Source organism: Podarcis liolepis (assembly GCF_965112155.1).
Source record: "Podarcis liolepis genome assembly, chromosome: 8".
In the NCBI taxonomy this organism is placed as follows: Eukaryota; Metazoa; Chordata; class Lepidosauria; order Squamata; family Lacertidae; genus Podarcis; species Podarcis liolepis.
This window is the reverse complement of record NC_139560.1, coordinates 25,719,664-25,735,874: the sequence shown is the minus strand read 5'-3', so window position 1 is coordinate 25,735,874 and position 16,211 is coordinate 25,719,664. Positions and strand designations below refer to the sequence as shown.

Here is a 16,211-nt window from a genome sequence, read left to right as displayed (position 1 = left end):
GTAGGACTGGAAACAACAAGAAAGGAGATTCCGACTAAACATCAGGAAGAACTTTCTGAAAATACGAGCTGTTTGGCAGTGGAATGGACTCCCATGAAAGGTGATTGACTCTCCTTTCCAGGAAGGTACATGGTCTGGGCCCTATGGAGCAGTTGCTGCAACCTGAGCCATAACCTGAGACTTCTGCATTGAAGGTGCTGCTGTGCTTTTCGCTTCAAGCCCATAGCTGTCAACTTTCAGATTTGAAAATAAGGGATCAGCAGCCTCATCTGTCCCGGGGACAGTCTACGGGATATCTAACAATCCGGGATAGCAGCGGGAAACAGCGCTGGAATAAGGGAATTTCCCGCAAAAAAGGGAAGGTTGACAGCTATGTTCAAGCCCCTCTTGGTTCTAGCAGACAGCGAGGCGGGGGAAGGTGGCCTACGGACCCGTCTCTTGGCTGAACTTTCTCCTGCGACATCTGGCGCGCCTTCCCGTCTCGAGTCTGCCCTGACTCTTCCTCCTGCCTTGCGGGCGGCATCACACCCCCAAAACCACTGGTCATCGCTTCTGCGAGAGTGATCTTACGCACAGAATCTGCAAACACGTACCGGTTTCGAGAAAGCGGGCCGTTTTTTTCACACCATCGACCCACTCGGTACAAGTTTCTAGGCCAACGCACTCCGCCTCCTCTCATCCGATTGGCCGCTCTTGCGCGGAGGGCGGAGCGCCCGTCCCGTCCGTCCCTCCACGTGGAGTCGGCGGTGCTGGGCGCGCAGTCTCGGGCTGCTGGAGAACTTGCCCCGTCTCCGGGAATCGCTCGGCGCCGCACCGAGGGGGAGAATGAGGGACTCGCCGGCCGGGGCCCGCCGATGGCTCCTCTTCCTCTGGCTGGCGGCCGGCTCGGGCGGCTCCCCGTGCCGCTGGCCCGCCTCGCCCCGCGCGCTCTGCTTCTATGGGCAGGTGCCCGAGAACAGCCCTCCGGGGACGCGGGTGCAAGGGCTGCGGGTGCCGCTGCGGAGGCTGCTGCTGCGGGCGCCGTCTCCGACGCCGGGAGCCGCCTGGGCCCTGGAGGGCGACGGCGCCTCGCACTTCGCCCTGCAGCTGCTCCCGCCCGGGGCTCCCCGTCGGCGGCCGGCGCTGCTGCTGCTTTTGCGCACGGCCGAGCGCTTGGACCGGGAGGCGCGTCCGCGCTACAGCCTGTGGCTGACGGGCCCCTCGAGGGCGGCGCTGCTGCTCCGGCTGCGGGTGCTGGATCGCAACGACCACCGGCCTCGCTTCCCGCCGGGCCCCGCGCCGCCCCTCGAGGTGGACGAGCTGGCGCCGCTGGGCTCCGAGGTGGCGCGCCTGCGCGCCCTGGACGCCGACGAAGGCGCCAACGCGCGCCTCACCTACCGCTCGTGGCCCGGCGCCTCCGAGCCGGGCCGCCGCCTCTTCGTGGTGCCGCGCAGCGGGCAGGTGCTCACCGTGGGCTCCCTGCTGGGCCTGCGCCGCCTCAGCCTCTGGGTCTCGGCCCAGGACCACGGGCTGCCCCGGCCCTTGCGCAGCCCCGCCAGGCGCCTGGAGCTGGCCGTGAGGAAGAGGACGACGACAGCCGCCGTCCAAGGCGCTGCTCCGTCGCCGCGCAAGGCTCGCGCCCTGGCCGCCTCCTCCAGCCCCAGCTACAAAGTCCGCGTCCCCGTCGGGGCGCCTGCGGGGGAGCTCATCTTCACCGTCCCGGACACCCGCTACCAGGAGGCCGGCGGCAGCTGGTTCGAGATGGTCTCTCCGGCCGCGGCGGGGGCTTTCCCGGTGGAGCTGGACAGGGGCTCCGGCCGACTGTCCCTCGTCCGGCAGCTGGAGAGGGGAGGCCGGACGGAGGTGGTGGTCAAGGTGCATCGGATAGACGGGCAAGGTGAGGCTGCCTCACACCTGGGAAGCCTGCTAAGTCGTGGGGGTCTCTGAGCAGGTGCGAAGCAGATGCAGTGACATCTTAGGGGTTTTAATAAAAACAACAGCTATAAGCCAGTCCTTTACTCAAAGTATATCTTTTGGGGTTGTTGACACAGAAATTTAAGGTAAACGTCCCAGCAACGCAATAAGATTGAGAATAATGAAACCATCTAAATGCAGCATATTCTAAAATGCTTGGGCTTGATGCTGAACAGAACACAGTGTTAGGTGCCAGGTGTGGGTTGTGTGGTAAATTGCCCCATGTGGAGCGGGTCAGAGAACTGCTTTGCCACTAAGGCTGTTCTAGTTGCATAAGCTGCCCAAATGATTTCCTGGGATAGCAACATTTTTGTGGTGCTGTGGGAGCAACACTGAAGCAGCATGTAGACTGAAAGATTGGTGCCTGCATTCATGTGATTATTTCAAAAGAGATGCTGGAGTTCACAGGCTCATTCCCTTTTTAATTATTTTGTTTTAAAGCATATATTGACTTGTGTGAGAGATTGCAGACCTTAGAAATGCATCAAGCCTGTAAATAAACCTACTGAGCAGAAATTCTGCCTCCTAATTCTTCAGACTCGTGATACAGCTACTCTCCATAGATGAGGCTTGTCTAATGCTTCAAACTACAATACACATCGTGCTCAAGTCTTCGTAATTTTGCTCAGCCTTTTTCTCAAATGAAAATGGTCACAGGTCTGGTGGATGGGAAGGAGGTGATTCACTCTTTCTCTTTGGGTCATTTCTCCTGATGGGAAAAGTACACAATCCTTTCATGTTTTCCCTTTGGAGAGAAGAAGGACATGGGAGAGCAATATTTGATTAGAAAAAATGGTTTGAGAAGCTCTTCCACCTCCTCCCTCATTTCTTTGAGATTGCAGCCTTCAGAGGCTGCTTCTTATTTCAAACGAAAAAAAGTCAGGACAGGTAAACATGATGTCATGCTGTTTGATCCCAGGTGGCAGACGTTTTGATTTTTCTTCAACTTTGTATTTTAGAGTTTAGCTGTGTGAGTTCATCATTTGTAAAGATTTCAACAGTTTGGAGCAGAATATTGAGTTATGGTGCAAACATTCACAAGCAAACAAGACATGCTGAAGCACATTTCAAGCTGTACATCCTATTATCCTTGGCAAACAGTGTGTGGACTGAGGGATCCTTCCTAACCAGTGTGAAAATGGTTGCTTGTTTGCACAAAACTACAGTTATTTCAAATATGCAGTTTGCTTTTGAATAAATGCAGCTTCCTTTCTAAAGAGAGAGGTCATTAAACAGGTGCAGCGGCAATATCTGAAAGTGCAGTATTGATATTCATTGCTTACATTCCTTGATTGCAAAACAGCCCCCCCCCCTCCCCGTGAAAGCATAGTGCTTCAGCCTCTTGAGAATCTTGTTTCTTTTTCCTGGAAAAAAAATTAAGTTTCTAGTCTTCAAGACTTCTAAGATGGAACTGACTGTAGTGGAGCAAGTCCCTTTATTGTGACTAACCAAAATGTCACAAAAAGTGCACAAGCTCTTTGAGTCCAGCAAAACTCTTTATCATGCTGGATGTTAAGCAAAGTGGGAAGGACGGGGAGCGGTGATAAGAGAGCTGGTTTGATTTTGAAGCCATGGTGTCTGGATTTTCAGTAGTACACCTTCCTTCTCTAAGTAGGGGCAAGTGCCTACATCAGGGATAGCAAGTTTTCTGCCCTCCAGATGTTGCTGAACTACAACTTGCTTGTTGACTGTGTTGGCTGGGGCGCCTGGGAGTTACTCTTGCTATCTACATGCAGGTGGTACTGTTAAAGGGTGTGTTATTGGTCATAGAGATTGAACATATTTAGATACACTTTGTATATGTGTTCTAAAGCTTCCTCCTTGTTTCCCATCCCTGGACGTCAGTGTAAGTTGAGGTTTCACACTCACAAGGGCTAACAACACATTTATGTATTTTTGGTCATATGAAGAGCCAGTTGTGTTCTCAAGGTGCTAACACTGCCTGTTACAGCATGTATGGGTAGCCTGTAGCCCTCCAGATATGGCAGCTCCCAGCCAGCATGGTTGGGGATAATGGGAGTTGTATCTGGAGGGCCACACTGAGCTGTGGAGCATCTCCAAGTGGCTTAGTTTCCATCTCATATGACTCTTTCCATTGACATAATCTAGACAGTGTCTTAGTGCAGGTTTGATGCAACAACATCTGGACGTCTTTCCCATGCTTACTGTGTACATTTCTGTTTGCAAATGTCATGGATGAGGACATGGTAACAGAGGTCAGGCCATTTCTCCATCTGGTCCAGTATTCTCTCTGGTATCAGAGTCAAAGGCAGATGCTCTTTCCCACCAGCTGCTACTTGATCTCAGGGGCTGAACCTGGGACCTTCTCCATTCAAAACAGCGACAGAGAACCTCTGGCCCTCCAGGTGTTCCTAGGTTCCAGTTCTTACTAGACCCAACCACCATGGTCAGTGATCGTAGATGATGGCAGTTGTGATCCAAGAGGGCAACTGGATCCTCACTTCCTGGAGTAAACCGCATGCTCTACTACATCCCTTGAATGTTTTAAATAGCTATTTTTAACTGTCCTTATGGATGATTTTACTGTTTGGTTCTTTTTGTCAACCGCATTGAGTTTTCCTTCTTACAACCAGGTAGTGTCTAAATTTTATGAAATGTATAAATAATAAAATACTGAGCTGTGGTTCCTCCCCACCCCCCACGCCAGCCCTTCAAATTGGTTTAGTCCCATCCACCTCCACTGCATTAAAAGTCCAGACAAGGCTTTTTGTGCAGGCCTGATCTAGCTTATTAAGTTAAAAGCAGGCAAACTGATGAAGGGTATTGCTGTGTTAACTTGTGAAGCCGACTGCACAATCGGTGTGCTGCTCTTCTGCATTGTTGTTCTTTAAAAAGAGCTTATTATGATCTCTGCCATGATCCTCTTTGCAAAGCTGTGTTCTGCTTCATCCTGTGCCCAATAACAATATCGACAAGACAAAACGCCTCGGGGTGGAAATAATTCCAGTGATCATGTAGGACAAGGTCATAGCCACACTTCCTTTAGAGCAGCTGTTCAAAATTAAATTACATTTGGAAATCTTCAAAATAAAACATGCTGGGAAAATGTCTGCGTGGTTGCTTATAACTGTTAAGCAATTCCGGGAACTATTAAGTTTTACAAATGCACTCGGAAGAATTGGCAAAAACCAACCCATTGGTGGCTCTTGCAACAGTGCAATACTGTGGAATTTCAAGCTTGACCCAGATGTATTTCATGACTGCATGGAGCAAACAGCCCTTTACCAACATCCATTATGTGGATGAGGAAGGAAATGTAAAGAGAATTCTGTAATATTTTTTTTTTAGTGCTTTTCATTTGAGTAGGATTACACTTAAACAGGCAGTACAAAGTTGCCCTGTGTGGTTGTTACTTATTTATTAGACTTGTTGATCCCTCGCTACCCAGGGGTCTCCAAACGATTCACAGCACATTTAAAAAGAAAGTATAAATAAGCTATATAATGAAAACAGAATAAAGCAACTCCCATAATAACCACATGTTGAGGAAGTTATCTCTCAATTTCAATTTCCTACCTATAAAATGGAAATACACGTAGTGCATAGAATTGTTTAAGGATAAACTAGTTCAGGCAATGTTATTGCCCACCATGGATATTACAAAAAAGTAGGTTTGATGCTTTGCTGACTCTGGTTTCATTATTTTGTGTGCTATTCTTGTCATCTTTTAAGGTTTGTGTACATTGCTCTGTCATGAATGGCTATAAGCTTTCTGTGCCTCCTTGTCCCTGGGAGTCTAATTTAGTCTGTGTGGGTCCCAATTAGCAAAGGAAACAGGTAATTACAAAAGCCAATTTAATCTCCAAATTAGTCTAAATTTTTAAAGATAGGAAAATACAAAATCCATTAAATTCCCAGGACTGCTTCTTTGTACTGGTCATTATTGCTTTCCTTTTCTTCCAGTATAAATCCATCCTTTGTGTCCTTTCCCTTGATCTTGCTGAGGCTCTTGGTGTCTGCCCTACTTGAGAGACAAAGTGACCATAAGCTGCATATTGAACCCTGCCGCAGCTTTATGAATGCGAAAAATAGCACTTTTGTGAGTGTTTGAGAGGAGTTCCAAGCTCTCCATCACCTTATTTCTTAGCAAAATGGAAAGCCTAAAAGAGCAGGGTGTAAAAAAGGGAAAAAAGTTGTATGTTCTGTATTTCTGAAGGGTGGCTGCTCATTGTCCTCTAACACACTGTATAACAAATCAACTCATTTTATGTGTAACATTTATCATAGAGCCCATAACGGATGTTCTCTGAGTGTTAAAAGTGTGTATTCTTAAAAATGCACTTTTCAGATAGATCAAACACAGAGTTAAGTGCAATGAAAACCGATTTGAATTAAAATGGAACTAAATTAAAAATGGTCCGCATTCTGCCAGAGGAATTTAATTCTCATCAGTTCACCCAGAAGTTATAGGAATGACTTCAGAGATATTTTTGAACTATTTCAGTGAATTTGTTCCAAGTACTGGCAGTACCTCGCATGATGAAGGAAATATATGTCTCTTCTTTAAGCAGCTTACGTTTATTATTGCTTTGTATACTTTTGGAATAAGTTGGTGGGACGAAAGTGTAGCAGCAGTGGTTTGCATTCAGTTTTCAACACTTATTTTGGGCTAAGTAAACTTGCCCAGACCAGGCCTGTGTGGTTTAAGTAGGTAGTAATACCCCCCCCCCCCGCACTCTTTGTTATCAGTTTGGCTTAAACATCCTGCTGATTTTGTGTCTTGCCAGATCGCTTTCTTGTGGTGACAGATCAGTATTGACAAATAACTTGGCTGTAACATCAAGCTGTTTATGTCAACGGAACAAAATGTTGTGTGGTCATATTGATTCAGCACTAGCTGAACACTTTTGTATGTCTGATTATTATTTTTTGTCAGGCGGGGGCTTGGCTGAAAATCGGGAGCCAGGGAGGCACATTTTGTAGTCTGTAAAATGCTTGTCTGGTGTAGCACTGATGTTAAGTATTTGGGTACTTCTGAATTTTTGGCTAATAGTATGTAACATCCTAAACACAAGAAGGTAATTTGGTTGGCTTTTGTTCCATTTGAAAAGCATGTCTTGAGCACAAACCACAGGAATTGTTTCTTCACCAAAAGCCCCGTCAACACAATCATCAAAGTTGGCAGCATTGTGTAAGTAGCCAGCCAGTGTTAGAAACTCAGCTATATAAGCTAGGCTCCTTAAACCAGGGTTACAGTCACCAAAATGGAATGCCTAGTGCCATTTTGGGGCCAGACAGCTTTGAAAGTCATATTTTTCAATACAACTTTTTGGTTCCTGAAATTCATTCTGATCGTGCAGATAAAATATAATGGATAGAATTCTCCAGCATGTGTTGCTAATGTGTGAAAACAGTCAAGATCCAAGGCGTGGCACTTGGTTGCAAGTGGCCGATAGCCAGGTGCAAAGTGCACCTGGAGCCTGCCGAATTTTGAACGATGTAGCCAGCCACCAGTTAAGTATGGAAACTAAACGTGTGTGAGTGCATCTGGAATTATTAAAAGCCATTGTCAAGCAAAGGTGGTTGTCTCTTTCTAAGTGGCTTTAGTTAATCAAGTCAACCTCAGTAAGGCCTCTTTTTAATCAAGTAAGTTAAGTCTTTTAGCCTCAGTTTTCTTGTCAGTGCCTATAAAACAGTGCTTTTCATGTGTTTATAATACACCTTTGTTCAGTTACGGATATAAAGATGCAGTGGTCTCTCATTGGGGCACCATCCAGACCCAAACCTGCTTGGCATTAGCAAGATGGCCAACAGCTCCCATCATCTCTGATCGTTGGTCATGTTAGCCAAAGACCATTATCCATTGCAAGATGGTTTTGAAGGTGAATTATATTTATTTATTTCATAAAATTTACCGGTACATACCGCTTGATTGTAAAAACAAAGCAGAACACCCCAGATGGGTTTACAAAAAAAAAAAGAGGTTTAAAGGAGGGCTCCAAGGCATTTGAGATGCTGAAAATGCTACAGAAAACAATGGTGAAGCCCCAGTTCTTTGTTCCGAATCCATGCCTACTCTTTGCTTGAGCAGAAGGTAAAACTAATCAAGGTCCAGATAGCGTTTTCTGTTAGTATGCCCTGTTCGCTGGCATTTTGGATTTCATTGGTTTCATAAAGCAGTGCTGGACTTAGGACAGTGCAGGAGGTTTCCCCAAGCCGAGGGAGCACAAAATAATAAATGAATTATTGCGATAATAAGAAATATTTGGGGGGGGGCGCCAAATTTTGTCCTCACTCAGGGCACCATATTACCAAAGTCCTTCCCTGCAGAATGGCTCAAGTTCAAACATAAGCCAGTTTGCATCGATTGCTATAGCTTGTTATCCTCTGGCTATTAAGTGACCTATGTGCAAATTAGTGGGTGAGCTCCGTGAGTGGTTTCTGAGAGCTTGTTTGTATGCTGTAGTGATGGGCTTAATGCCTTGCAGGGTTTTTGCATTGCGGTGGGATTATAAATCTGTCACTTATTAACTTCGGAAGGTGGTGGACTCTCCTTCATTGAAGGTTTTTAAGCAAAGTTTGGGTGGCCATCAGTCATGGGTGCTTTAGTTGAGAGTCCTGCATTGGACTAGATGACCATCTGGTTCCCCTCCAGCTCTACAATTCTGGGAGCAACAGGAAGGTTGTTGTCAGGAGCTCAGCCTACCCTTGAGTAGGACCCTAGCAGAGACACATGCCCAACTGGCATGTTCTCTCCCTCCAGCTTGATCGTTTGGGAGCTTCGTAAGCTTTCTTCAGCCCAAACATCACAGCGACCGATGCCAACAGACACCGGCACACTTAGGGATCCGCAGAGTCTTCGCAACTTGCGTGGCAGACCTCAGCAACTCAGCATTTTGGCTAATCTACTTTATTTACATATAAACACGCACGGAGCACTGCAACATGGCTCCCTCTCTAGCATCAGACAGCAAAGAGAAAAAGAACAAAGGACAATAGTCCCACTTCACGGAACACAGTAGCACAAACATCCTGTCTCCGTCACTTCCCACCCTGTGGAGTCAAAACATACACCGTCATGCGAAAGACAAAAATCCCATGACTGCAATCATGGATCAGGAATTCTAACAGTCCCCCCCCCCAAAAAAAACCCACCGTTGGTTTTGATATTCCTTGAAACAATTCCTCTTCTGATCAAAATGAAAATGTAGTGGGGCTTTCAGGAAGGAGTATAGGTGGGAAAGAATTCAGCACTCACTCCCTGCCTACCTCATTTCCTTACAAAATTCTTTTTCTTACACATGCAATTTATAGTTATTCTGTAGTTACCTATCTTCTGTGCATGCTAAGATGCCCACTGAAATGCGTGGGGTCCTTCCTAGTAGCCAAAGGAATTCATTAAACCAAGACAAAGGATTCTTATCACACCATCTGTGTTAATGAGCTGTCCAATTAATTAGGCAGGATATTGGTGCTATATATGACAGTTCCTGACAAATGATTTTTTTGTGCTGTTACAGGTGTTAATAACAACCATCTTGGCAGTTAACCACCAATCTTCTGCTGTAAAAGGCTGAAGATGTGCCTGCTGAACTTAAGCTCTAATTATTACTGGCAGCTCCCACCTTATCATGTTCTCCTGCCAGCTAAGAGTAGGGCTGGGTGATACCTGGCTCTCAACATCACAATATATACCAGCTAAATATATTGATATCACAAGATATATCTGTGGTGGCGGAGGGCCTTGCTGGGCCTCCCTGTGTAAGCTCCCAAATTCTTATTTACTTACTTATTTTTTCTGTATCCCTTGCAGACCATGACTGGTATTTGTGCCGTGTGGTGATTATAGCCGTTGAAGAGGAGCTCATCTCTTGGGAAATGTATCCGTACCCCTATTTGGCACGTGTTGATCCTGACGCTCGAGCCGGCACATCAGTCTATCAACTTGTTGCCCATTACAGTGGTAATGAAAATTCTAGTGTTGGGATATCCTATGCTCTGATTGCAGGTAAATAGGTGCTGCTTTCTGTCTGAAATGAATTTTGCCTCTTTTTATTTTGAAACTCATTGATGCACTGCCAGGATTCAAGCCCTGACCCACTAGGGTGCTTTGAATTTTTCAACTTTCCAATTCCAAAAATGAGTGGTGCTAAAAAGGTGTAACATGACTGGGGAAATTCAAAAGATAGTTGAGTTAACTTAATATAATTTAGGTTGGCTTGGCAAGTAAAATGTGTGCAAAATTGCATAGAAATCATTAAAATGATTGCAAAGTACTTGCAGTTCTATTAAATATTTATTTATTTATACTTATATTTTTCTTATTATTTTATTTAGCATTACCTGACATTTTCAGTAGGTAAAATTAAAACTCATAGGTTTTCCAAAAGCAGTTTATGTGCTTCTTCATCAAATGCAGATTTACCAAGCTAAATGTTGTCCAGTCACAAAGATAATAGCAGATTTGAATTCATCACACCCAAAACCATATTTTCAAAACCCTTCATTGAAGAAATTTGCAAAAATTAAGTATCACCCCTTAAAATGACACACCCTACTGACCCACCTCTGCCCCAGCTAGTCTCTTTTTGGCAGACTTAAAAAGCCTTTGTTATGTTGCGTTGATTATGCATATTTTAATTGAAAAGTGACTAAGGGATTGCATCTTTACTGCCCCATTTAATGTCCCCACCTCAACAAACCCCACTGCAGCCACAGCCAAACTACTTTTTGTGCTGAGTCCTAGATTAGTTTGAAGCGTCAGTGCTCTGCAAATGGTCTTTTCTCCCCCTACTGCTGTTGTTTTCCCCTATAATTCACTTTCCCTTCCTATACCCTTCATTCTTCTGTGGCATATGCTTGATAGAAGCAGCAGATGAGATAGTGTAATGTAGTCAAGTGAGGTAAATTGGTTAGGGACTTGCTTGATTTAATCGCTAGTGCCAAACCGCTTTGCATAAGTGGGATTTTTAATTGGCTCAGAGTGTACACAGGAATGTGTGCAAGCCCTGCTCTTTCCTGTGCCACTGGTGTGTGCAGGAGACAGTGGCAGCTCATGTGTGCTACTAACTTTGGCCCAGGAATGGGAACAGAATTCCTGTTTAGAATACTGATGGTGGCAGCTCAAAGTCTTCCTTCCCAGGCATAATAAGTGGAGCACCAAGTTTGGTGGATGTGCTAAGCCACCCTGCTTGGTGATTTAGCTGCCACTCAGCCATCAAAAGCATCTTATTCTGTCCACTGCAATGTGTAAAAGTCAGTGTTGGTGGGAAATAGTACTGGGAAAGAAATTTGTGTAAGTGGGGAGCTTGGTGCTAAAAGGTAACAACACCTCTTTTCATAATTTTTTGTACTCCTTTCACTCAACAGGTGGTGAGGAACGATTTGATATAGATATGGACACAGGGGTCATATTGACAACTGGCTTGCCTTTAACTCTGAACCAGGAGTATGTGGTCACCGTGCTGGCCATTGATGAATATGGCAGCAAAAGCCCATACGCTTACATCTCTATCCTGGCTGGCTCCAGGCCTCCTCAGTTCACGAATATGTCCTACAGTGTGTCTGTTCCAGAAAATACTCCAGCAAGTGAAAAGTAAGTGGTGAATTAATGTCCTGCTGTACTAAAAGACTGCGTCGTAGATACTTACGCACGTTACTTAAACATAAAAAGCTTGCATTGTAAAACCAAAATTTATTTTCAGTGTGTAGTTGGGTCTAGCTTGCTCTACTGGGGCGACCCTTGATGGCTGCTTTGAAGTTTTATCAGGTGAAAACTGTGGAAATCTGCTTCTCTATGTGAATGGGTCAACAGGAGCATGCTACAGCTCTAGTAGCTTCCTGTTGTTTTCTGAGCCCAGTTTGTGTCTGCAGAAACCTAATGGCCACATCAGACAGAACACCAGGCCATTAGCTATGGTTGAGCAAATCGTCCTTTGCACAATCTGTATGGTGGCATGCATAGCCCTGTAACTCCTGCTTTGCTTGAAACAAACCACGCAGCAGCTGGCTTAGTATTGATGTCCCAGTCACCTCCCCAGTTGTGGTTTGTTTGGGAGAAACAGATCGCCATTTGTTTGGTAAGGAACAAACCATAGGTGCTGGTAATTGCTAAGCCAGCTGCCTCCATGGTTTGTTTTCCGACCCAACCAGGGGAAGAGCAAAGTGGGAGCACCTGGGCTGACTGCAGCAGCCTAATTTGAAGTCTAATTTCAGGAGTTATTTTTAAATCCATGTACTGAAAGTGTAAAAATGAAATTTGCAAGGAGAAACTGGTAACTTGGCAAGGGATCCTGGTTCACCTCTTTCATCTCTTCTGCCTACCCAGGATTAACAAACTGTCTCTTGGTTAATCTTTCCTTTTCAGAGTGGCTGTTATTGAAGCAGTCTCCTTCCAAAGCCAGCCTCTCTCTTACACTCTGCTGATGAATCCCAGTGGCCTCTTCAGCATGGACCCAGAGACCGGCATGCTAAGCTTGACTCATACGGTGGACTACGAGAGCGAGCATCACCTCTACCATTTTTTAGTTAAAGCAATGGAAGCCGAGAGTTTGCTCAGCAGCGTCACTGAGGTAGAGCCAGGGTTTTCCTTTCCGTACTTGGTGATCTGTTCATTTCAATATAGGGGAGTTGCATGTTAAGATCATTACACAGAGCATATCGAAATACCAGTCCTCCAATGCCAGCCTAAAAAGTTTGGGTATTGAATTAGAATGGCAGCCCTAAATGGATTTTTTTTAAAAAGGCATTAGCGCTTGTGTAAGGGGATTTCCCTTTCTCCACCCATGCATGCCCTATGGGTTACCCAGGGACGCCGGTGGTGCTGTGGTCTAAACCACTGAGCCTCTTGGGCTTGCCAATCAGAAGGTCAGTGGTTCGAATCCCCACGGCGGAGTGAGCTCCTATTGCTCTGTCCCAGCTCCTGCCAACCTAGCAGTTTGAAAGCATGCCAGTGCAAGTAGATAAATAGGTACCACTGCAGTGGGAAGGTAAACGGAATTTCCGTGCGCTCTGGTTTCCATCACGGTGTCCTGTTGCACCAGAAACAGTTTAGTCATGCTAGCCACATGATCTGGAAAGCTGTCTGTGGACAAACGCCAGCTCCCTCAGCCTGAAAGCAAAATGAGTGCTGCAACCCCATAGTCGCCTTGGACTGGACTTAACCATCCAGGGGTCCTTTACCTTTACACCCCATGCCATTCCCAAATGTGCTCTGAAGGGTTGAGGGAATCTCCCAGAACTGATTTAGGGAACTTGGAGGGGGGGGGGTGAGTCCATCAGTGCATGGATTTCTTGTGCAGTGGAGCAGTCTGCTTAATGCTATGTTGAATAGCATGAACAACAACAATAATAAACAGAAACAAAAGGTGCCCATTTTTCAGTACATGGTTCCCAGAATCTGGATCCCTGAGGTGATGTGTTCGTCAGTTCGTTGTTGCTTGGTTTATCGGCTGCCTCATAATCTTGTTGTTTTTTTAAGTTCAGTTCTTTATATTTTTAGATCTAAAATATAATTTGTTTAATTACCTTGTCATGTAAGACCATTGAAATGGCCATAGCCCAATGATAGAGCATCTCCTGGGAAGGTCCCAGGCTCAACCCCCAGTGTCTCCAGATAGGACCACTGTGTGAAACTCTGGAGAGAGCTGCTGCCAGTCAGTGTAGACAGTACTGGGCTAGATGGACCAATGGTTAGGCTCAATATAGAGCAGATACCTAGAATTGTTTAATTATCTAAGTTATGTAAGCCGCCTTGAGTGGTTGCTTTAGAACCAGAACTCCAGGATGTACATTTTCCAGGGACTATGGAAAATGGAACGAATTTCTCTTGGCAAAGAAATATGCACTTGATCGGATCCCATGTAACTAAGCATTTCTCTTCTGTCCCCTTGTAGGTCATAGTTCATATCACAGATGAAAACGACTGCTCTCCTGAATTTCAGCAATCTATTTATAGCCGGGAAAGCATTCTTGAATCAATCCCTATAGGCACGTCTTTATTGCAAGGTAAACCAGAGCCATCATTCCCTTGCCTGTCTTTGCAAAGCACCACATGATGAGCCGAGGACTGTAGGCAAGCTACTTCAAGCAGAGATAGGTGCAGCCCTTACTCACAAGAGTCTCTGTCCCTGCTCTGGCAGCTAGTATGAAAGTGGGCACATGTGCCTCTTCCCTGGTCCTGGGATGGAGCACTGGGGACCCTCCTCCCCACCCCCAGAGCCCTTCCTGGATTCCAACAACACTCTGTCCAGCTCCAGACTTCCATCTTCCTTCCCACTACAGCCAGGCAGGGTGCAAGGTGTGAGGGGGCTCAGCGGACATCTGTTCCAGCCTCCTTTACCTCCTCATCTTCCTCCAGAGCCTCTCATTCTGGGGCTGAGCCTGATGGTGTAGTCATGACACTGGGAAAGAATACATCCATGTATATTAAGATTTCATTCTGGCATTCTGCTTATCCCCCCCCCTTATTATCGCACTTCAAACAAATAAGCAGTCACTATTATATTTTGCTTTTTTTAAAAAAAAAAAAACCCTGTTGCTGAATATTTGGACAGCTCTTGGTCTCGTGCCCTCAATATCTTGAATGAATACCCAAAGGTCAGTGAGTTTCCATCCTCTTAATTGCACTGGGGATTCTGAAAAAAGCGTTTGCTCCCATAGGGCTTTACAACGTGTTTTCTCCCTCTTGGTCAGCTGTGAAAACATCTTTCTTGGGTGTTAGAAACAGCACAGAACAGCTCTTCTACTTCCTGTCATGTTTGACTCTGCAGTGCAAACAGCGCCTTTTTCCTAGGTTGCATTTGGCAGACTGTGATGGTCTCCTCCCATGTCTTCTGATGGAAGGGTGTTTCCTGCTAACACAGAGTGTACCCCTCTGTTCACTCTCCCGCTTTAAAGACCAGCTGCCACCAGACAAGGTTTTAATTATTTCCACGAGGCTACCCCTTACCAATCAGCCTCCAAATTTACCTGGGCTCCTGTCTGAATCATTATTACTATTGGTACTAATTCCTTTATTTTCTGCTCTTCACTCTAAGGTCCCAGAAAGTGTTTGTGTGTCTGAGCAGTTCTTTGTTAATTACTGAAACTTGTGTTGACTAGTCTTCTGTATTGTGACCCAGCTCATCTGTCCTCATTGTTTTCACCCTTTTAAACATTCCTGGCTGCAGTTCTTGCAGCGGACTGTGACTCTGGATCCAACGCTGAGATCCTCTACTTCATTCAGAGTGCGGATTTTTCCATCACGCCCGAGGGTGTCGTCAATTCCAATCAGCGGCTGGACTATGAGCGAGCCAACCACATGTATGAGTTTGTGGTCATTGCCGTGGACAAAGGGCACCCTCCTCGGACAGGGACGGCATCCGTGCGCATTCGCTTGACAAATGTGAATGATGAAACCCCGGTATTCTCCCAGTCAGTGTAAGCAGAGCTTCCTTTGCAGTGGTACCACTCCTGCATTGCAGATCTTGTTGTGCCAGTCAAAATGGTTGTTAGGTCCTAACCCGTAGCTGTCTTAAACTGACCTGCAGAAACTAATGCAATGTTATGAAGGTGCATTGCACAAAATAGCTGCAATATCCTGATTTTTTGGACCATCAGGATATGTAAAAATATGGCGCTGCTTTTAAAAAAATAAAAAATAAAGACAACTTGAGGTAGATGTTTTGACTACAGCTGCTGGCTGGGGCTGATGGCAGTTGAAGTCCAAAACATCTAGAGTGGGCCAGGTTCGTAAAGGCCTGTTTAGTCAGACATATTATGGGATACATAGAATCAGCAATGGCGTGACTATGTGGTAGATGGAGGCCGATGAACTTACCTTTAGTTCCTGACCATTTCCTGCTAGTTCCTACAGCAGGTTTTAAATTACAATTCTCTCAAAATTCCTGAATGTATTCTCTTCCCTTCCTCAGTGCTAAACAATGTATTACATTTATTCAGTGTCAAATGACATAAGCATTTCCCTTGCTTCTGGCACACAAATGATGTACAAATAATTCTAGCATCGCACAAAGTCCACACGCTATAAGCCAAAATTCTCCTTTCCTAAAGAGCTGTTTAGTCACAAAGTGAAATCAGGCCAAATTATTATCATTATTATTATTATGAATTATTATTATTATTATTTATTAAACCCCCCCCCATCTGGCTGGGTTTCCCCAGCCACTCTGGGCGGCTTCCAACAGAACACTAAAATACAATAACCTATTAAACATTAAAAGCTTCCCTAAACAGGGCTGCCTTCAGATGTCTTCTAAAAGTTTGGTAGTTATTTTTCTCTTTGACATCTGGTGGGA

General features: G+C 45.5%; 1 protein-coding gene across 10 annotated transcripts in view; it reads left to right on the top strand.

Annotated features, from left to right (window-relative positions):
- Nucleotides 1-401: 401 nt before the first annotated feature.
- The window catches only part of LOC310713293 (neural-cadherin-like), a 52,022-nt gene continuing 36,212 nt past the window's right edge, over nt 402-16,211 (top strand). For 5 of the 10 annotated variants that reach the window (XR_014529198.1, XR_014529199.1, XR_014529200.1 and 2 more), the window contains exons 1-6: nt 411-1,876; nt 9,728-9,922; nt 11,284-11,509; nt 12,281-12,485; nt 13,809-13,920; nt 15,084-15,333. Coding sequence is in view for 5 of the 10 variants with exons in the window: in XM_083517147.1 (XP_083373273.1) it covers nt 826-1,876; nt 9,728-9,922; nt 11,284-11,509; nt 12,281-12,485; nt 13,809-13,920; nt 15,084-15,333 (2,039 nt within the window). In the remaining 5 variants the exon portion in view is untranslated. Of the gene's footprint in view, nt 1,877-9,727; nt 9,923-11,283; nt 11,510-12,280; nt 12,486-13,808; nt 13,921-15,083; nt 15,334-16,211 lie in introns of all 10 variants that reach the window. The other 5 variants (XM_083517145.1, XM_083517144.1, XM_083517148.1 and 2 more) reach the window with 2 other exon arrangements.